Source organism: Eucalyptus grandis, chromosome 3 (genome assembly GCF_016545825.1).
Source record: "Eucalyptus grandis isolate ANBG69807.140 chromosome 3, ASM1654582v1, whole genome shotgun sequence".
NCBI classification, from domain to species: Eukaryota; Viridiplantae; Streptophyta; class Magnoliopsida; order Myrtales; family Myrtaceae; genus Eucalyptus; species Eucalyptus grandis.
Genome location: NC_052614.1, coordinates 55,657,703 through 55,675,752, shown reverse-complemented (window position 1 = coordinate 55,675,752; position 18,050 = coordinate 55,657,703). Strand labels below are relative to the sequence as shown.

The 18,050-nt window shown below is 39.8% G+C and overlaps 1 protein-coding gene across 1 annotated transcript; it reads right to left on the bottom strand.

The window, feature by feature from the left end:
* Positions 1-458: 458 nt before the first annotated feature.
* LOC104439979 (pyrophosphate-energized vacuolar membrane proton pump 1) lies at positions 459-15,200 on the bottom strand. The gene is made up of 10 exons (XM_039308915.1): positions 14,952-15,200; positions 11,619-12,131; positions 10,115-10,166; positions 7,489-7,492; positions 5,526-5,905; positions 5,283-5,369; positions 4,924-5,191; positions 1,096-1,470; positions 809-868; positions 459-674 (listed from the first exon to the last, which is right to left on the bottom strand). Exons 1-10 carry the CDS (start codon positions 15,139-15,141, stop codon positions 459-461), a joined length of 2,145 nt encoding a protein of 714 aa, XP_039164849.1. The 5' UTR covers positions 15,142-15,200.
* Between the last annotated feature and the right edge of the window lie 2,850 nt (positions 15,201-18,050).

Sequence of the window (18,050 nt, the reverse complement as noted above, 5' to 3'; positions counted from 1 at the left end):
TCCTGGCTTTTCGGCTCGCGCATCATCTCTCCATTATTAGCATTAGCACACCGCTCCATATTTAAAATAAGGTTTGTGCACTTCAGATTGATTCGCGGTCCTTGTTGAACCCTTCATCTTTTAGGTTGGGTGTTTTAGCGAAGATGGAGCACCATATATCACCCGAGCGTTTACGCAGCTTTCGATTAATCATCATGAGGTCGCATTCCTACTTCGAATGGCCAAGACCACCCCACTCATTCTTGTTCTTAATGTTGTTTTTTTTCAAATTTAAACTGAGTAATTTGCATAATCCAAAAACTTATTTCAAAAGATGTTGCTCGAATTGTCCAAAGCAGGGGAGGAGCTAGAGAGGTTTATCAGATCGTGCAAACAAAATGGAAATCAGTGGTTCAGAGTAAATTGAGTCGATGACGATGCTGCTGCTGCTGCAAAAGGGAAGTCGCCCGTTCCCTCCCTCAGATAATCTTGAAGAGCAGACCACCGTGAGTAGTAAAGAAGGGAGCAAACATGAGCGACTCGACTACCATTAGCTGGATCAGGATGTTTAGTGGTGGGCCTGAAGTGTCCTTCAATGGATCGCCAATGGTATCTCCCTTATCAACGGCCCTGCGAATTGGTTTAGGGTAATGGGTCTGTGCGTACTTGGTCTTTGCGTACTCAGAAACACCAGCCTGGAAGCAAATTCAGGATATTAAGCAAAAAAACATGTTAAGTCAGACTAGTTTTCTTAGCAGGTCACTGAACCACCATAGACGAGTATCATCGACAAAAACTAGCTTTCGCGCAGTTGGGAGCAGCTGCATACCCTAATGTACTTCTTCGCTTCCTCCCATGCGCCACCAGTGTTGGATGCCCAAATTGCAATCTGTTGAAACCAAGCCCAACAGAAAATATGCATCAGGAGATTAGTTATGCATAGATATGATGATAAGAGCATTAATCATCAATTCACCCAACCTACACAAATTTTGTTCAACAATGAAGAAATTACTATATCTCAACTCGGTTTAACCAGCATTCTATCGAGAGATGCACCTTGAGCAACACAAACGACCAAAATAGATTGACATGGATTACTTTGGTAAAGATTACCCGAACAATAGAACCAAGAGAGCCAGCCAAAACACCAGACAGCATCTCTACTCCTAAGAAGGTCCCGACGACAAGTGGTGTAAGCATGACAAGGGCAACAGGTCGAATCATCCCCCTGAAAGATACATCAATTGGAATTTTGAAGCATCTACGGTAATGGTCAGACTCCCGAGGAATCCTGTTAGCCATCTCCAAAGCTGCAGGTCCCACTCTTTTCATGGTCATAGAAGAGAACCATTTAGGAAGCATGGCGCCCACGATCGAACCCATGAAAACTTTTGGTGTCAGGACATCAACAGGAGAAATTGCTGCACGACTCACAAATGCACCAAACAGAGCCATAGACACTAGGGAAGTTGATTCAATGGCGAATCCCTACAAACCAGATAAGTAACGAAAAAAGGTCCATATGATATTAGATTTAAATAATAGGAAAGTAGAATTTGCCAATAAGGCAATCTAAGTAGCATCGACAAGTGATACATGGCATGACATAATATGAAACACATCGTTTATTAAAAAATAGAGAATTTCAATACGTTCGGACACATTATATATTAAACAATGATAAATTATAATTTTTATGATTAATTTGATCCAACTTATAAATAAATAAATAATAAAAAAAAGAGCCTTGAATGAATTTATACTAAAAACATTAATCCATCATTTGTTAATATCATTCATTATTTTAAGGAAAAATCTCAAATAAAGGCTTGAAGTGAGTTCATTTTTTCAAAAAAGGACCCAAAGTGGACACTGTATCAAATAAAGGCTTGAAGTGAGTTCATTTTTTCAAAAAAGGACCAAAAGTGGCTAATTTTGTCTCAAATGAAAACCCAAACTTTTAATCTTATTTACAGCTTGAGGTAGTTTTGTCCAAGAATATTTTTTCTTTTATTTATTTTTTCTTTCTTCATCTTTCTCACACCTCCTCCTTCGCTCTACATGGCCTCCTTCTTCAACACCATAATCAGGGCCCCTACCAACGACCTCGTGAGCTTCATGTCATCATGTAGTTGGTCCTAGTGACAAGAAGTCGGATTGGAGTTATTAGCTACTGGTCACCTTCTCGGATACTAAAATCCTCAGTTCCTCAAGATGCATCAAATCTCGGCTCACTTGTGCTCATCCTAAAGCTCGAATTAACCTCCATCTGATGACGACGATGCTGGATTTTCTATTAGGGGCAGCGGTCGATGAGGTCGAGAGCTCGAATAGGACTTGTTAATGGTAGCAATGGGGCAACGAAGTACAACAATTTCTACAGTTAATGATGTCATATACAACTAATGATTAATCTCAAGATGGGGTATCGATTGAGGAGAAGAGCTGTGTCAATGAGAATGGCAAGAGTGTGAGTGGGTGTCTCCAAACTAGGGATTATTGAAAGGAGCCATTGGTATTGCAAAGGGGAAGGGGGATCTTTGAAAGATTGAATCTACGCAAGAGAGGCAAACCCAAATTTGAAATTGATGAGGCAAACTCTTGCTGAGGTTGAAATAGTCACCAGCTACAACGAAATTGTTCTTTGGCGTGAAATTATTGATCACCAAGTGTTAATTGAATAAAGGCATAAGTTAGTCAAACAAGGCGATCTGGCAATGCTTGGATATTGCTACTTTGTTGTAGGCAAGTAGGACTGAAAACAACACAAAAAATTGCAGTTGATGGGTTAGCGGAAGGCCTGGAATAAGTGGAGTTTGATGCACTCTCGAGGTGAGAGAAATACGTCGCCAAAGGGATTAGTTGTATAGTTTGGGAGTTGGACAAGAAGTTGAGTCTCAGCAAAAGTAGATTTATATTATGGCTTTGAGATTAGAATTTGCGATGAATGTTGGAATAAAAAGAACTTATTTTTGAAAGCTCATTTCGGCTTCGTGGAATTGTCTACAAACCATTTTGAGGAGCGAAATTTAAAATTTTCAACGAGTTGGACTACGTTGTAATGGCTTGTATTAAAGAAAACCCAATCTTGGTCATACAACGAGATGACACAAAGAGCGATGGAGGGGATGATAATGGAGGTGATGTAGAGAGTGAGAAAGATGAAGAAAGAAGAAAGAAGAAAGAGAGAGACAAAAAATAAACAACAATGTTCTTGGACAAAAGTACCCATGATTGTGAATAAAATTAGAAGTTCAGGTCCTTAATTGAGAGTAAGTTAGCAACTCCGGGTTCTTATTTGAGACAGTGTCCACTTTAGGTCATTTTTTGAGAAAATAGCTCCACTTTAGGTCCTTATTTGAGATTTTCCCTTTTTTTTAATTTGACAAATTCAACTCCATTCTAATAATTCATAAAACTTGGAGGGAAAAAAAGAAGCAATTCACTTTCTAGATTCACGTGTCAGAGCATGTCGAAAAAGAAAAGAAAAGAACAAACGCGGAGGGTGAAATGTATATCACGGGAAGTGAGAGTCATAAGAGAAGAGAAGACTAGATTTTTCTTAGGTTTTTCTTCTTTCTCATTTTATTATTTTTATTCATTTTTTATATATTTACATTTTGATCCATCATTTATTGAAATTTTTAAAATTGATCCCATGAATGTTGAAATTCCAAACTCACATATCGGAATTTTAGACTCGCATGTCGGAGAGTATCGGAAGAGTTGACTAGTGTTGGACTATTGACCGAGTATAGGAGAGTGTTAAATGTTTGACACGACACGAAAACTCCCAAAGAGTGTCGGTTCTTCTTAGACTAATATTAGGAGAGATAGATGAAAGGCAGCACCTAAAGGAAAGAAAGGCAATTATAGCCAAACATCATGCCACACCAGCGAGAATTTAAAAAGACTTGCACAACTAACTTCATATTTAGTCATTTATGGTGAAAAAGAAAATAATTGGATAATGTGTGTAAAGTCTAGATGATGAAAAGTTCCTACGCACAGACACCTAGAAAAGTGTTAAAAAAGTTCTAAACCTTTTACATTTCTGTCAATTTAGTCATAAATCTTTTTTTGGTGCTAATTTAGTTCTAAATATTTTCACTTGTTGCTAATTTGGTCCTTTCTGGCTAATTTTGGCCTAATTTTGCTTACTAGGCACCAATTGGCTAACGTGGCACAATCGGCGCAGATGTGTACAATTTTTAATAATATTTTATTTTTTTGAATTTTTTAATTTTCTTTTTCTTTTTTCCTTCTCATCCTCCTTCCTCCAGCCCGCCGGACCTCAACAACTAGCCAAAGGCGATGGCCGGACCTCAGCAACCAGCCAAAGGCGATGGCCGGACCTCAGCAACCAGCCAAAGGCGATGGCCGGCGAGGTCGAGGTCGACCTTGCAAGCCTTTGGGAAGCCTCATCGGCCATGGGCGAAAAACTAGCCACGAGGGCGTCCTCATGTCGACTTGGCAAGGGCGAGTCTCATTGCCCCACGTGAGGCCGCCGTGGTGGCTATGGCAAGGCTTCCCAAAGGCCGACAAGGGCGACCTTGACCTTGCCGGCCGTCTCCTTTGGCCGATCGCTGAGATCCAACAATCGGCGGAGGAAAGAGGAGGAGAAGGGAAAAAGAAAAAAAGAAAAAGAAAAAGAAAATAAATAATTAAAAATATTAAAATATTATTAAAATTTATACATGTCAGCGTCAATCGTGCCACATCAACTGACCAGTGCCCAATAAACAAAATCTAGCCAAAATTAGTTGAAAAAAAATCAAATTGGTATAAAATAAAAATGTTTAGAATTAAATTGACAAAAAAAAATGTTTATGACTAAATTGGTATAAATACAAAAAGTTTAGGACTTTTTTAATATTTGTCGATGCTAAAAGATGACAGTATAGTGTCGATACTATATTCCCACGCAAGGATTGCCTTTACCTTTCCAATGGTAGCTCTAGTATTGCTTGACGACAGCACATCCCTAGGGCCTAGCCCGCCAATTATCTTAGCATTGTCGCTGATGGGACTGTAAGCATTGATGGCTAATTGGGTGGCAATGGTACTTAGCATCCCAACGGCAGCCATAGCAATTCCATACACGGAAGCAATTCTATAACTCAACAATATGCTAAGGAAAGCAAAAATTGGGATATTGACAAAGGCAAGGCCAAAACCAACCCTTTCGGCGGCAAACTCCTGGAAACGGCTGCAGAAAAAAGGATCATTAAGTGGTCAGCACATAACCATCAACAGTCGTAAAGATTCATATCATTCATTTACTTTAGCAGTTTTAACACCTGATGCCATCGTTGGTGCATAATTTAGTGATAAATTCAATGATTAGCCCAGCCCAAAGACCAACGCCAACACAGAAGCATAGCTGCCTGCAAGATCATATCAATAATTAGCAACTACATTTGCTCAAAGTTTTGACCCAATCCAGTAAAAGTCCGCTGACATTAAAGCATGTCACATGACCAACAATAGAAGAAAGCAGCATTTCGGATTAGAAAAAGATAAAGTATCATTAAAGAGTTTACCAGTTCTTCACAACTTTCTGCGACCCAAAGTTGTAAACTGTAAATGATGAGGGCAGAGCAATCCAGCTAACAATAACAATTCCAAAAGTCATTAGAATTGTGGATATAATAAGTTGCTTCCTCAATGTAGGCTTGATTTCCTTCACGTCCTTGATTTTTGAGAAGCTGGCCGTAAAGAGAGTTGTCATCAAACAAACAAGAATACCCATAGAGCTGATAAGCAGGGGATAACACATAGCAGTGAAGTTGTGATCGTTTCCGAAAGAAGAGAAGGAAGCAACAACAAGGGCAGCACAGGATGATTCGGCATAAGAGCCAAAAAGATCAGTCCCCGTAAAAGAAAAATCCCCGACAATATCACCAACATGACAACAAATCACCTGAATGATTAAGGTCAACGTCATTTATGACTAAAAGTGAGTAATAAACTTAGGAGATAGAGCTACAGTGAAAGAGTCCATACAGCTGCGTGGTCGAACGGTAGTATCCGTTGACCCAGATGACAACTGTTGGGATATAATAGCGGAAACGATAGGATCTTGCAAATTACGTCAACGCGAAATCACCAGAGAATTAAACGAGAAAATCAGGACACCAGAAATTTACGTGGTTCGGTCCGAGTATCGGTACCTACGTCCACGGGAGAGCCAGAGCAAATAATTCACTAAAATCGGAGAATCGAGTTTACAATCGCTCAATCGCTCAAGTGTTTCCCGCACCTAGATTTAACCCCAAACCCCAAGTGTATAAATAACAACTTAATTGGGAATAAACTCACGGCACAAATTACCACGAGAAAAAAACTCTCTATGTACGGCTTCGCGAGGCTTCAAGATCTTGCGAATCTTCCTCAAGCGAAGTGGACGTCTCACATACGTAGGTTTCTCTCGCAGCTCCTTCGGCGGCTTCTTGCTTCGGCGTGCGTCTCTTTTTGATCGAACGTCCACCTCTACGCAGGGTTTTCTTTTCCTTTTATATGTGTGCCCCAAAAGTCAAATTCTTGACTTTGGGCCCCACTAGAATTCAATCTTCACTTTCAAATTCGTATGCAGAGGACTTCAAATCCAAATAGAATTCGGCCGTGCAAGGATTCAAAAGTAAATAAGAAACCTGGGCTCACCGTGGATAACATCTTTTAGCGACAATTCCGAAAGAAGAAATTCATATACCATGTACCCAAATATTTATTTTATATTTCCTCTTTTCCAGCGAAAACTCGAGACATAATTTAACAATTCTCCACCTTGGCTCGATGTTTGAAGACAAGTTATAGTGCTCATCATCCATGCTGCTCTCCCAACGCCCCGACGGGCACTCACTCTCCACAGACGCCAATAGAGCTCAAGCGAGCTTGAGCTTCACACAGAAGACTTAGTCATCATGTCATCGCCGGGTTATCTGCTGTAGCAATCTTTTTAACAATAACAATACTCTTAGCTAAGACATCTCGGATGAAGTGGTACCCGACGTTGATATGCTTCGTTCGCTCGTGATAAACTGGATTATACGCCAAATATATCGCACCTTGGTTATCACAGTGTATATCCACACTTTTCTGTTCTAACCCAAAGTCCAAGAGCAAACTTTGTAACCATATCGCCTCTTTCGCTACAAAGGTTAGTGCCATGTACTCGCCTCGCCGAAGACAAGGCAATGTGATCCCGTAAGGATGCTTTCCAACTAACCGCACCACTCGCTAGCGTAAATACGTACCCCGCTAAAGACCCGCAATCATCCAAGTCACCGGCATGATCCGAATCCACAAAACCAAAGTGGTCTCACTGCTATTGCTGTCCCTCCGATATACTATACCCACGTCTGTTGTCCCCTTCAAATATCTGAGGATCCACTTCACAGCTTCCCAATGAGATTTACCAGGACGCTTCATATAGCGACTAACCACGCTCACAGCTTGTGAAATATCAGGCCTAGTGCACACCATAGCATACATAATACTACCCACGGCACTAGAATAAGGAACACGTGACATATGCTCCTCCTCCTCCTCAGTCTGCGGTGATAATTTTTCTGAAAGTTTAAAGTGCTTCGCTAAAGGTGTACTTACAGATTTCACCGACTGCATGTTAAAACGTGTCACAATTTTCTCAATGTATTTCTTTTGAGACAGACGTAAAACTCCTGCAGTCCTGTCACGCAAAATCTCCATACCCAAAATTTTCTTTGCTGCACCTAAATCTTTCATCTCAAATTTAGCATTTAACTGCCTCTTCAGCACATCAATATCAGACATATCCTTAGCTGCTATCAGCATATCATCAACATATAAAAGTAGATAAATCAAAGAACCATTCTCCAATCTCCTAAAGTAAACGCAGCTTGTCCATCCGACTTTTTGAATAGTCTTGACTAGCCATGAAAGCATCAAAACGTTTATACCACTCGCCCTAGAGATTGTTTCAGCCCATACAAAGATTTCTTCAACAAGCAAACATGATCTTCCTTACCCGGAATAGCAAATCCCTCAGGTTGCCTCATGTAAATCTGCTCCTCCAACTCACCGTGAAGAAACGCAGTTTTCACATCTAGCTGCTCTAATTCGAGATCCTGCGAAGCAACTAAGGCAAGTAAAACACGAATAGAAGTATGCCTTACCACAGGAGAGAACACCTCATTGTAGTCAATGCCCTCACGCTGTGTATACCCTTTCGCCACAAGTCTCGCCTTATACCTCACTGCCTCGACACCAGGAATGCCCTCTTTCCGTTTGAAGACCCATTTACTTCCAACAATCTTTTGGCTCTTTGGTACTTTGACCAGCTCCCATGTCTGATTTCGATGGAGAGATTCCATCTCTTCACTCATAGCCCCTAGCCACTGCGACGACTCCGAACTAGCCATCGCCTCAGAGTAAGACGAAGGCTTATCTGTCTCCACCTCATCACCTACAAATCAATGCATAAGCAATATCTCGTATAACCATAACGTACCGGTGGTTTAATTTGCCTTCTCTCTCTATCTCGGCTATAGTCCGCGCGGCTTTGCTCGGTTGTTCACTATCACCGACTTCGGAACTGCGGCTTCATTTGCGCCTTAACTTCTGTTACCTTCGAGGTCTCCGAGTCTCCACCGAGGCTCCACCTCATTTATGACACCATGATCCGTCTTCTCTGCTGGTTGTGTCTCGAAACTCCTCTCGTTGAAGCATTGCGCCTCGTCGAAGATCACATCTCTCGCGATTAGAAAACCGGGTGATCTGGGATCGGTGCACCACAAAGTAGCCTTTCACCCCATTGTTCATAACCCAGAAATATGCACTTCTTTGCCCTCGGCTCAAGCTTACCATCACTCGCATGAGCATACGCAAGATATCCGAATATACGTAATCCGGAATAATCAACAAGTTTCCCGACCATACTTCCTCAGAGTCTTCCACTGATAGCAGCGTACGATGGAGATCGATTTACTGGTAACATGACATGTTCACTGCTTCAGCCCAAAATTCCTTGCCAAGTCCTGCATGCGAAAGCATGCATCGAGCTCGCTCAAGCAAGATTCTGTTCTTCCGTTCTGCCACGCCATTCTGCTGTGGTGTCCCCGGTACTGTGCGGTGTCTTACAATACCTTCTTTCTCGCAGAACTCGGTAAAATCTTTACCACAGAACTCCATGCCATTATCGGTTCTCAAGTACTTGATCTGCTTATCTGACTACTTCTCAATCAATGCCTTAAATTTCTTGAACCGATCAAACACGTCATATTTGTGCTTCAGAAAGTATACCCATACCTTCCTTGAATAATCGTCGATAAATGTCAGCATATATCAGGCACCTCCTTTCGAAGGAACCGAAGACGGGCCCCAAACGTCTAAATGAATATATTCAACCAGTCGTTTGGTCGAATGAATAGCTGTAGTAAACTTAACTCGTGCCGCTTCCCATAGATGCAAAGTGCTCACATAAGTCCAGCTTTCCCCGTTTCTGACCACTCAACAACCCCTTTCACTCAAAGATCGTCATACCCGCCTCACTCATATGCCCCAAACGCATATGCCATAACCGAGTCAAGTTAGAGTCTGACTCACCCGATGAAACAAAGAAGACTTCCAAATCCACGGTCTCTCCCAGTAGATGATAGAGAGTATTCACTTTCTTCCCTTTCATCATTGTCATAGCACCTCGAGAGACCTTCAGTACTCCACCTTCAGCGGTGTACCTACACTCGATGTCATCGAGTGTCCCTAGAGAAATAAGGTTCTTCTTGAGCTCCAGTACATGCCTCACATCTGTCAATGTGCGCACCACCCCATCGTGCATCCGAATCCGAATTGTCCCTATCCCCACAACCTTACAGACTGCATCATTCCCCAAAAGAACTCTACCACCATCTGCAACTTGGTAAGTAGTAAACCAGTTCTTATGAGGCGTCATGTGATAAGAACACCTTGAATCTAGCACCCATTCGTCTCCTGACGAAGTAGCAGTCACACATAAGACAGCTTCTGCATCCCTATTGCTCCCCTCAGCAACGTTTGCCACACTGGTTGTAGCATTCTGCTTATCAACTTTATTTCTCCGCTTTGGACAATCTCTCCTGATGTGCCCCTCCTCGTGACACTCAAAGCACTTCACGCGTCCCTTGGACTTTCTATTGTGTGATTTTGATCTGCTTTTACCTCTGCTGCTACTAGGCTCTCGATGTTGTTCTCTACCCCGAATCGTCAGTGCTTGCGCTGCCCCTTTCGCCAGACCGTCATCGCGCAACTTTCTCTGCCACTCTTTAGAGAATAAGGCGGACTTTACCTCTTCTGAGGTAATCGTAGTACGCCCCGCAAAATCGAATCGCAAAGTGCTCCCATGACTCGTAAAGAGGCTAACAACATCATGCCCCGTTCTTCATCATCAAGTATCTTACCGACGTTCTTCGATTCAACATGAGTTTATTAAATTCATCTAGGTGGGTTCGATAGACGTACCTTCGTATCTAAACCGAAACATCTTCTTCAGCATATACAAGCGATTGTTCAAACCTTTCTTCACATAGAGTGCTTGAAGTTTTGCCCATAATGCTGCGGCATCCTCCTCCTCAATAACCTCTAGTAAGACCTCATCCGACAAATTTAACAGGATTATGCTCTTTGCTTTTTGCATAAGCTCTACCCTCTCAAGGCTTTCATTATAATCGGCAACTCATCCTCACCATCCAAAGTGCCTTGGCCAAACCGTGTGTTGTCAACAAAGCTCGCATCTTGATGCTCCATAACACAAAGTTATTTCTTCCATCAAACTTCTCAATCTCGATTTCCTCTCGACATAATTGCAATAACAGAATTTCCAGATAATAATCGACAAGCAAAAGCCCCAAATCACAATCAAGAAATCCAACCCTAAGCTCGATACCAATTGTTGGGATATAATAGCGGAAACGATAGGATCTTGCAAATTACGTCAACGCGAAATCACCAGAGAATTAAACGAGAAAATCAGGACACCAGAAATTTACGTGGTTCGGTCCGAGTATCGGTACCTACGTCCACGGGGAGAGCCAAGAACAAATAATCCACTAAAATCGGAGAATCGAGTTTACAATCGCTCAATCGCTCAAGTGTTTCCCGTACCTAGATTTAACCCCAAACCCTAAGTGTATAAATAACAACTCAATTTGGGAATAAACTCACGGCACAAATTACCGTGCAACGAAACTCTACGTACGGCTTCGCGAGGCTTCAAGATCTTGCGGATCTTCTTCAAGCGGCGTGGACGTCTCACATACGTAGGTTTCTCTCGCAGCTCCTTCGGCGGCTTCTTGCTTCGGCGTGCGTCTCTTTTTGATCGAGCGTCCACCTCTACGCAGGGTTTTCTTTTCCTTTTATATGTGTGCCCCAAAAGTCAAATTCTTGACTTTGGGCCCCACTAGAATTCAATCTTCACTTTCAAATTCGTATGCAGAGGACTTCAAATCCAAATAGAATTCGGCCGTGCAAGGATTCAAAAGTAAATAAGAAACCTGGGCTCACCGTGGATAACATCTTTTAGCGACAATTCCGAAAGAAGAAATTCATATACCGTGTACCCAAATATTTATTTTATATTTCCTCTTTTCCAGCGAAAACTCGAGACATAATTTAACAACAACAAACATCAGCAGCCTTGGCATAAATTCCAGCAGTGCCTCTTCCAAAAAGAGCCATGGAAGATGCACCAAGACCATAACCGGCAATAGCCTCAAAAAGGCCTTCCCAGTCATGGCCATAGTACAGCTTGAATAGATTGATTGCAATATAGAGCACGAGAAGACCACTAGCAGCAATAAGAAATCCCATCACTGCACCAGACCTGAAAGCAGGAAACAAAACTTTTCCAACACCCTTCCTCTCTTCCAAGGCAGTCCTAGCATTAGCATAGATAGCAATTTGCATGCCAAGGAAACCAGAGAGGATTGATGTGAAAGCACCAAGTAGGAATGAAACAGCACTGAAAACGGCAGTGGCAAGTAAAGGCTTGCACATGTTTGAAGGATCAAGCCTGCAAGGCTGGCTTTGGGTGCTGAAGCCCTCAATAGAGCCAAGGCAGAGGAAGATTAGAATCGCAAAAGCAACCATGAAAACCCCACCATACCGGCACTCCGTGAACAGAAAAGCTTTCACACCTGTTCCATCACATACGATAACTTAGCCTCTCTGAGTCTCTACAAAGCAAATAAAGCAAAAATCTGATTATTGATATTCTACTTATGTGTGACGAAAGAAGGCATAATATAGTTAAATCCAGCTACTTCGTTCTGTTGCCCAGTTTTGTTCAACCTAGTGCCAAGAAATAAGAAAGCCTAACCAACAGCGCCTCCAAAAGAGTAACTTAAAAGATGATATGGTGTCTATTACAATTCACATTTGGCAAGCTGAACAATGTAAGTGCCAAAATTCACTGGCGGAAGAGTGACAAGAACATAATGTGTACGACAATATGGGAAATGGGATGCAAGAACATACCCAGTTCTGCAAACAACTTAATGAAATATAAAGAACTGAAAATTAACTACGACGTTCCAGACCCATAATATTTTTGTAAACGCATCTAAACATTACTTTTAAATTTAAAGCATTACAAACAAAGAAGAAACTAGACATATTATGACCTACAATAAACAGTAGGTTATAACAAAAGATTAAACCGAGTATGGAAAGCGTCAGAACTAAAGTTAGAACTGAACCTATATGTTAGAACTAGAAGAAAACAATGAACTACTATAGAACTGATAATGCTCTAGTTCGAAAGATTATTCAAATTAAAGTGATAGATATGAAACATTGTCACATATATGGACTTTAGTTAGAAGAAGCAAGAATTTAACACAAAAGAGAACTTTAGAGAAATAGGTTCATTACATATGTATTCGTAACTAATATTATAGAATTAAGTGTTTCGTCACACATATGACAAATCAAGAATGACAATCTCACGAAAATGGGAAATATTCTACACCAAATAACAACTTAAGATGATAAATCCTTTCAAAACATTCACTGACGAAGTGAAGAAATACATTAAAAATTGAGGGTTGTACATCCTCAGCAATTGACCTTTTTGGCACAATATGCTTCTAATAAAGCCAATTACTTTAGAAAAAAATTACTATCCTAATTTTAATTAACTTTAGGTTGTGTCAATTGTTGCATATAACAAGCTTCCTATAACAAACAAAAAACAAATGGAAGAAAGAAATTTACCTAGGCCCTGTTTGTTTCACTAATAATTTGACCTTTCTAAAAACTATTTTCGAATAAGATTTTTTCTGGAAAATGACAAAATTTCTTTTGCCTGGAATTTGAATAAAAATTGGAAATTATTTCTGTCTTTTATAAAAAAAATTGCTTATATTTTTCTAAAAGATATGCACTATTTGTGTGATGTAAGAGTTGCACATGCTATATTATCAATTGGGATAAATGCATCGAAAGTTCTAAAATTTGTCATAGAAGTGCAATCGAGTCTTAAAACTTTTAGAAAATGTAATTAAGTCCTAAAACTTGTCACGAAGGTGCAATTAAATTCTAAACCTTTTAAAAAGTGTAATAATATCTTTAAATTTTTTCAAATTGATCCAATCAAATCTTTTAGCTTTTTGAATTTTTTGCAAAACTTTAGAATACAATTGCATATTTGTGATAGGTTTTATGACTTAATTGCATTTTTTGAAAGTTATAGGACTCAATTGCATGTTTCTAACAATGTTTATGACTTAATTGCACTTTTTGAAAGTTTTAAGACTTGATTGCACTTTTGTGATAATTTTTAGGACTCAATTGCACATTCGTGACAAATTTTAGGACTTTCACCCACTTTCCAAAATAAATTTGATTAATCAAATTTTCATAAATAGATAATTCTATAAATCATAAACCGATATTTTTTTCTCTTATGGAATTTGGCCTTAGGTTCTTAGGCCTCGGGCCTAGCCTTCAATACTTTAGCTCAACTATCGAGGTTCTTGACCCAGCCACGGGGCTGAGCTCCGCAATCAAAGTCTCAAGGACTTGGGCATGAGCATCAAGGTCTTGGGCTCAGCCTCAAGGGACCAAGGTTGCTAAGAACTTAAGCACAGGCATTTGGGTCCCTGTACCCAAGGGCTGAGATCTCTAGTTCAAACATCGATATCTAGTCATATTTTAGAAAATGATTTCTGACTTTTAAAAGTGAATCATATTCCTGAAATTAAGCATAGCTTTTTTGTTGATTATGAAAAGATTTTCTATTTATTCATTTCCTAAGTGATCCAAACACTAGAAAATGAGACAAATATTTTTGGATAGAAAATTTTCTGCAAAACAAACAAGGTTTTAATCTATCACATAGATGATTGGAAATGAATCAAATGTACTAAGAAAAATTCTATGTATGTACTCATACGGAGGATATGAAAGATTGGGCTTGCTAGACTTAGAATGGGCGTTGGTTTAATGGAAAACTTTGCGTGATAGGAAAGTGATTGACTTTCCCTTGTTTGGTGGAGAGCATGAAAACGGGAGGGAAGTAATTTCCTGGTGTTTGGATTTTACTTCCAAAAACGTTTTCCTTAAGGTTAGATTATGTAATGCTATTAAACTATATGAAGGAAACTGTAAATTATAAAATGAAAATGCTATCAAAGCCAAAGGACGTGGGCTACCCCCAGTCAACACTCCGCCCAAGAGCCATCTTCGTGAGAAGAGATCTGCATGAGTAAATATTATTCAACTGTACTCAGATACGTCGCTCAAAGCCCTACCTAGCAGCTGTTACAAACCCCCAAAATGAGTCGCGCCACAAGCAGCAGAAGCTCATGACTTCGCTGAGCTATCATCAGATTACAAGACTCGAATCTGTCACTATTGCTCGGGCAGATGCGAGATTGACCCCAAAAAAAAATCTGTTAATGAACAGTTTTATAAAGCAAACAAGTTGTGAATCTATAGGATCTTTATAAAGTCACCTTCCGAGAGCTCCTGCTTTATCTGAGCACACCGCTCCTGAACCCATGTTGGGCCCTGCTCTTCCTGGTCGAGTTCGTCGCCATTGCGCCACTTGAGGAACCACCGCACCAGGTAGTAGGAGTATGCGATCCCGACGAGGGCGCAAACTGGGATCACGATCTCTGTCGCGAGAGGTGAGAGCAATGCCATCCTCGCCGGAACTTTAGACTACGTCGCTGGAGTCGTTGGACTCGACGCCTATTAGAGAGAGAGAGAATGGGGGAGGGAAGGGAGGGAATGACCAAGGCCATCGTCGTTTTCTTTTGACGCGTCAATATGTCGACTCGTTTCCTTTTGACGCGTTAATATGTTGACTCCTGATCTTCGCCTGGAGACCGTGGTATTAGGATACGACGTCCTTCATGCTCTATAATCAGAGGCGATTAGTCAAACTCCGGTTGTATTTGTTTAGTAACAAATATTTTTGGAGAAAATATTTTCTTTATGAAAAAGAATTTCCTACCAAAATTTAAATTGAGGAAAATGATTTCTCCTTTAAAATAACTAGAAAACATTTTCCGAATGTATTGGCTAACGAAAACAATCGTTTTTATAAAGATATATTTTAAAAAATTGAATTTTTATTTTTATTTTTTATTTTTTACAATCAATTTTATTTTTATTTTATTTTTTTTCCTATTATTCCTTTTTTTTTTCTTCTTCTTAGCCTATCACCAATCGTTCGACAGTGAGTCTCGCCAAATCGAGCAAGTTTGCAACCCCTGGTGGCGAGCCTCACCAGATCAAGGTAGCAAGTTGGCAAGGCTTGAGCCTTGTTGCCAAAGGCCGCAACCTTGCTTGACACGCAACTTCTAGTGGTGAGTCTCGAGCCTTGCCCGATTGAGCGAGCTTGCGGCCCCAGCAACGAGACTCGAGCTAGCCCCTCACAAGCCAGCCGAGGAGGAGCCGACAGAGGAAGTAGATGGGGATGGCACATGAGGCAGCAGAGGAGCAATGGAGGAGAAGAAGGTAAAAAGAAAAGAAAAAATAATATTTAATTTAAAATTCGAAATAAAAAATAAAATGTTCGAATATTTTTTTGTTGAGATAAAGTCATGAGATTAAAATAATTTTCCGAAGAGATCCAAATATCATAAAACGTATTTGATCATATATTATCAAATAAAGGAAAACTAATCATATCCCTAGAAAATGCTTTATCGGAAGCATTTTTCTATATCATCAAGTTTTCCGCCAAACAAATGCACCCTTGATTGATCAATTCACAACATTAAGGAGATTTAGTATCTATTTCCACAACAAATCCATTTCCATTTTTATTTGTTGTATCATGCATTGGTTCTATGTCTACTGGCCATGGCCTTTCAGTTTCTAAATCTTGGACAACATGATTTCTCTAATATCCGCAAACCTCTGACAAAATACATACAGTAGAACTATTCATTATGACTTAATGTATTAATGTATTTCAGGCACTGATAATGATGGGTGCAAATCTGTGGCTTCTTCTTCGTTGCTTATTCATTTCCTTGGCGAAACATAAAAAATAAAATTTGAATTTTCTGGTTTTTATAATTAAAGAAAAGGTGTGGGAATGCGAGAAATTTGTTCGTTCTTTGAGTCGACTTTTGGACCGACCAGAAAGTAATGCGAAGCTTTTTTCTTTTTCTTTTCTTATGTTTTATATATACATTATTATAATTAGGGGGACAGCTTTCGGTGAAATTACGATGAGTGCCATCGCAAGAAGTTTCTAAGAAACTTTATGAAGATTATCACAATTAAATGTATTACTCAATTTGATTGTTCACATTTACATCTTCACATTTTTTGGGAGAAAAGTACACAAAAATTCTAAACCTATTACATTTGTAATAATTTAATCATATACATGTCAATTGGACCAATTTAATCTTAAACATTTTGGTATTAGTACTAATTAAGTCTATCTAGCTAATTTATGTTAAAAATTGCTGATATAAACGCCAGTTGTTCTATGTAGCATGATCGGTGCTAACGTGGTCATTTTTATATATATTTAATTATTTTTTCAATTTTTTGATTTTTTTTTATTTTTTTCCTTTCCTTTTTATACCTTTTTTTTCCTTCTCTTTCATTTTTTTTTTCTTCTTCTTTGTTTTTCTCCGCCAACCTCCATGATGGCTGGTGAGTAGTGGGAAGCCCTTACTGGCCTTTGGCAAGGACCCTTGCCAATATTAGAAGCCGACGAGGGCTAGCAAGGGCCGACCTTGCCTAGACAAGGCCCCTCACCATCCGAGCAAGGCCACCTTTGCCACAAGGTCCCCTCGCCAACCTCGGCGTTGGCGAGGGTTTCCCAACACTCACCAGCCCTTGCCAAAGGCCGACGAGGGCCGATTTCACTTGTGGCCGGTGAGGGCGCTCCAACCACCCTCATCGGCCATGACGAGGGCTGGCAAAGGACAATAAGGAAGGAAGGGAAAAAAAAAGAAGAAGAAGAGGAAAAATCAATAAAAAAAATTCAAAAAATAATTAAAAACTAAATGAAAATGTCAATGTTAGCACTAGGTATGCCATCTAGGACGATCGACATCCATGTTAGTAATTTTCGGCATAAATTGAACGGATGGACTCAATTGATATCAATATGAAAAGGTTTAGGATTAAATTGATCCAATTGAGAGGTTTATGACTGAATTGGAATCAATGCAATAAATTTAGGACTTTTCCGATACTTTCCCCTGTTTTTGGATGTCAAGATTGACTGTAAATATTGTTATTATTATTTTACAAGAAAGACGGCGAAAGCAAGCACGCACGCACACGGTGTGCTCATAATCTAGTTCTAATTTAAATGGAACGGTTATTTCACCTTTTAGCCTAAATATTTCCCACATATCCAAAATCAAGCATTATTAATTATTGATCTCATCGAAATAATCATTTTAATGTAACTAAGAATACTTAAGTTTGTTACTCCATGATTGACAAAAGGAAAATCAGAATTATTGTTTAAGTAATCAGTTCTTAAATGACAAATTCATTTATCTCGAACCAAGTTTTTACATGTTGTAATTAAATTCTATAATAGTGAATTAGAGACTTCACTTATATGCTTA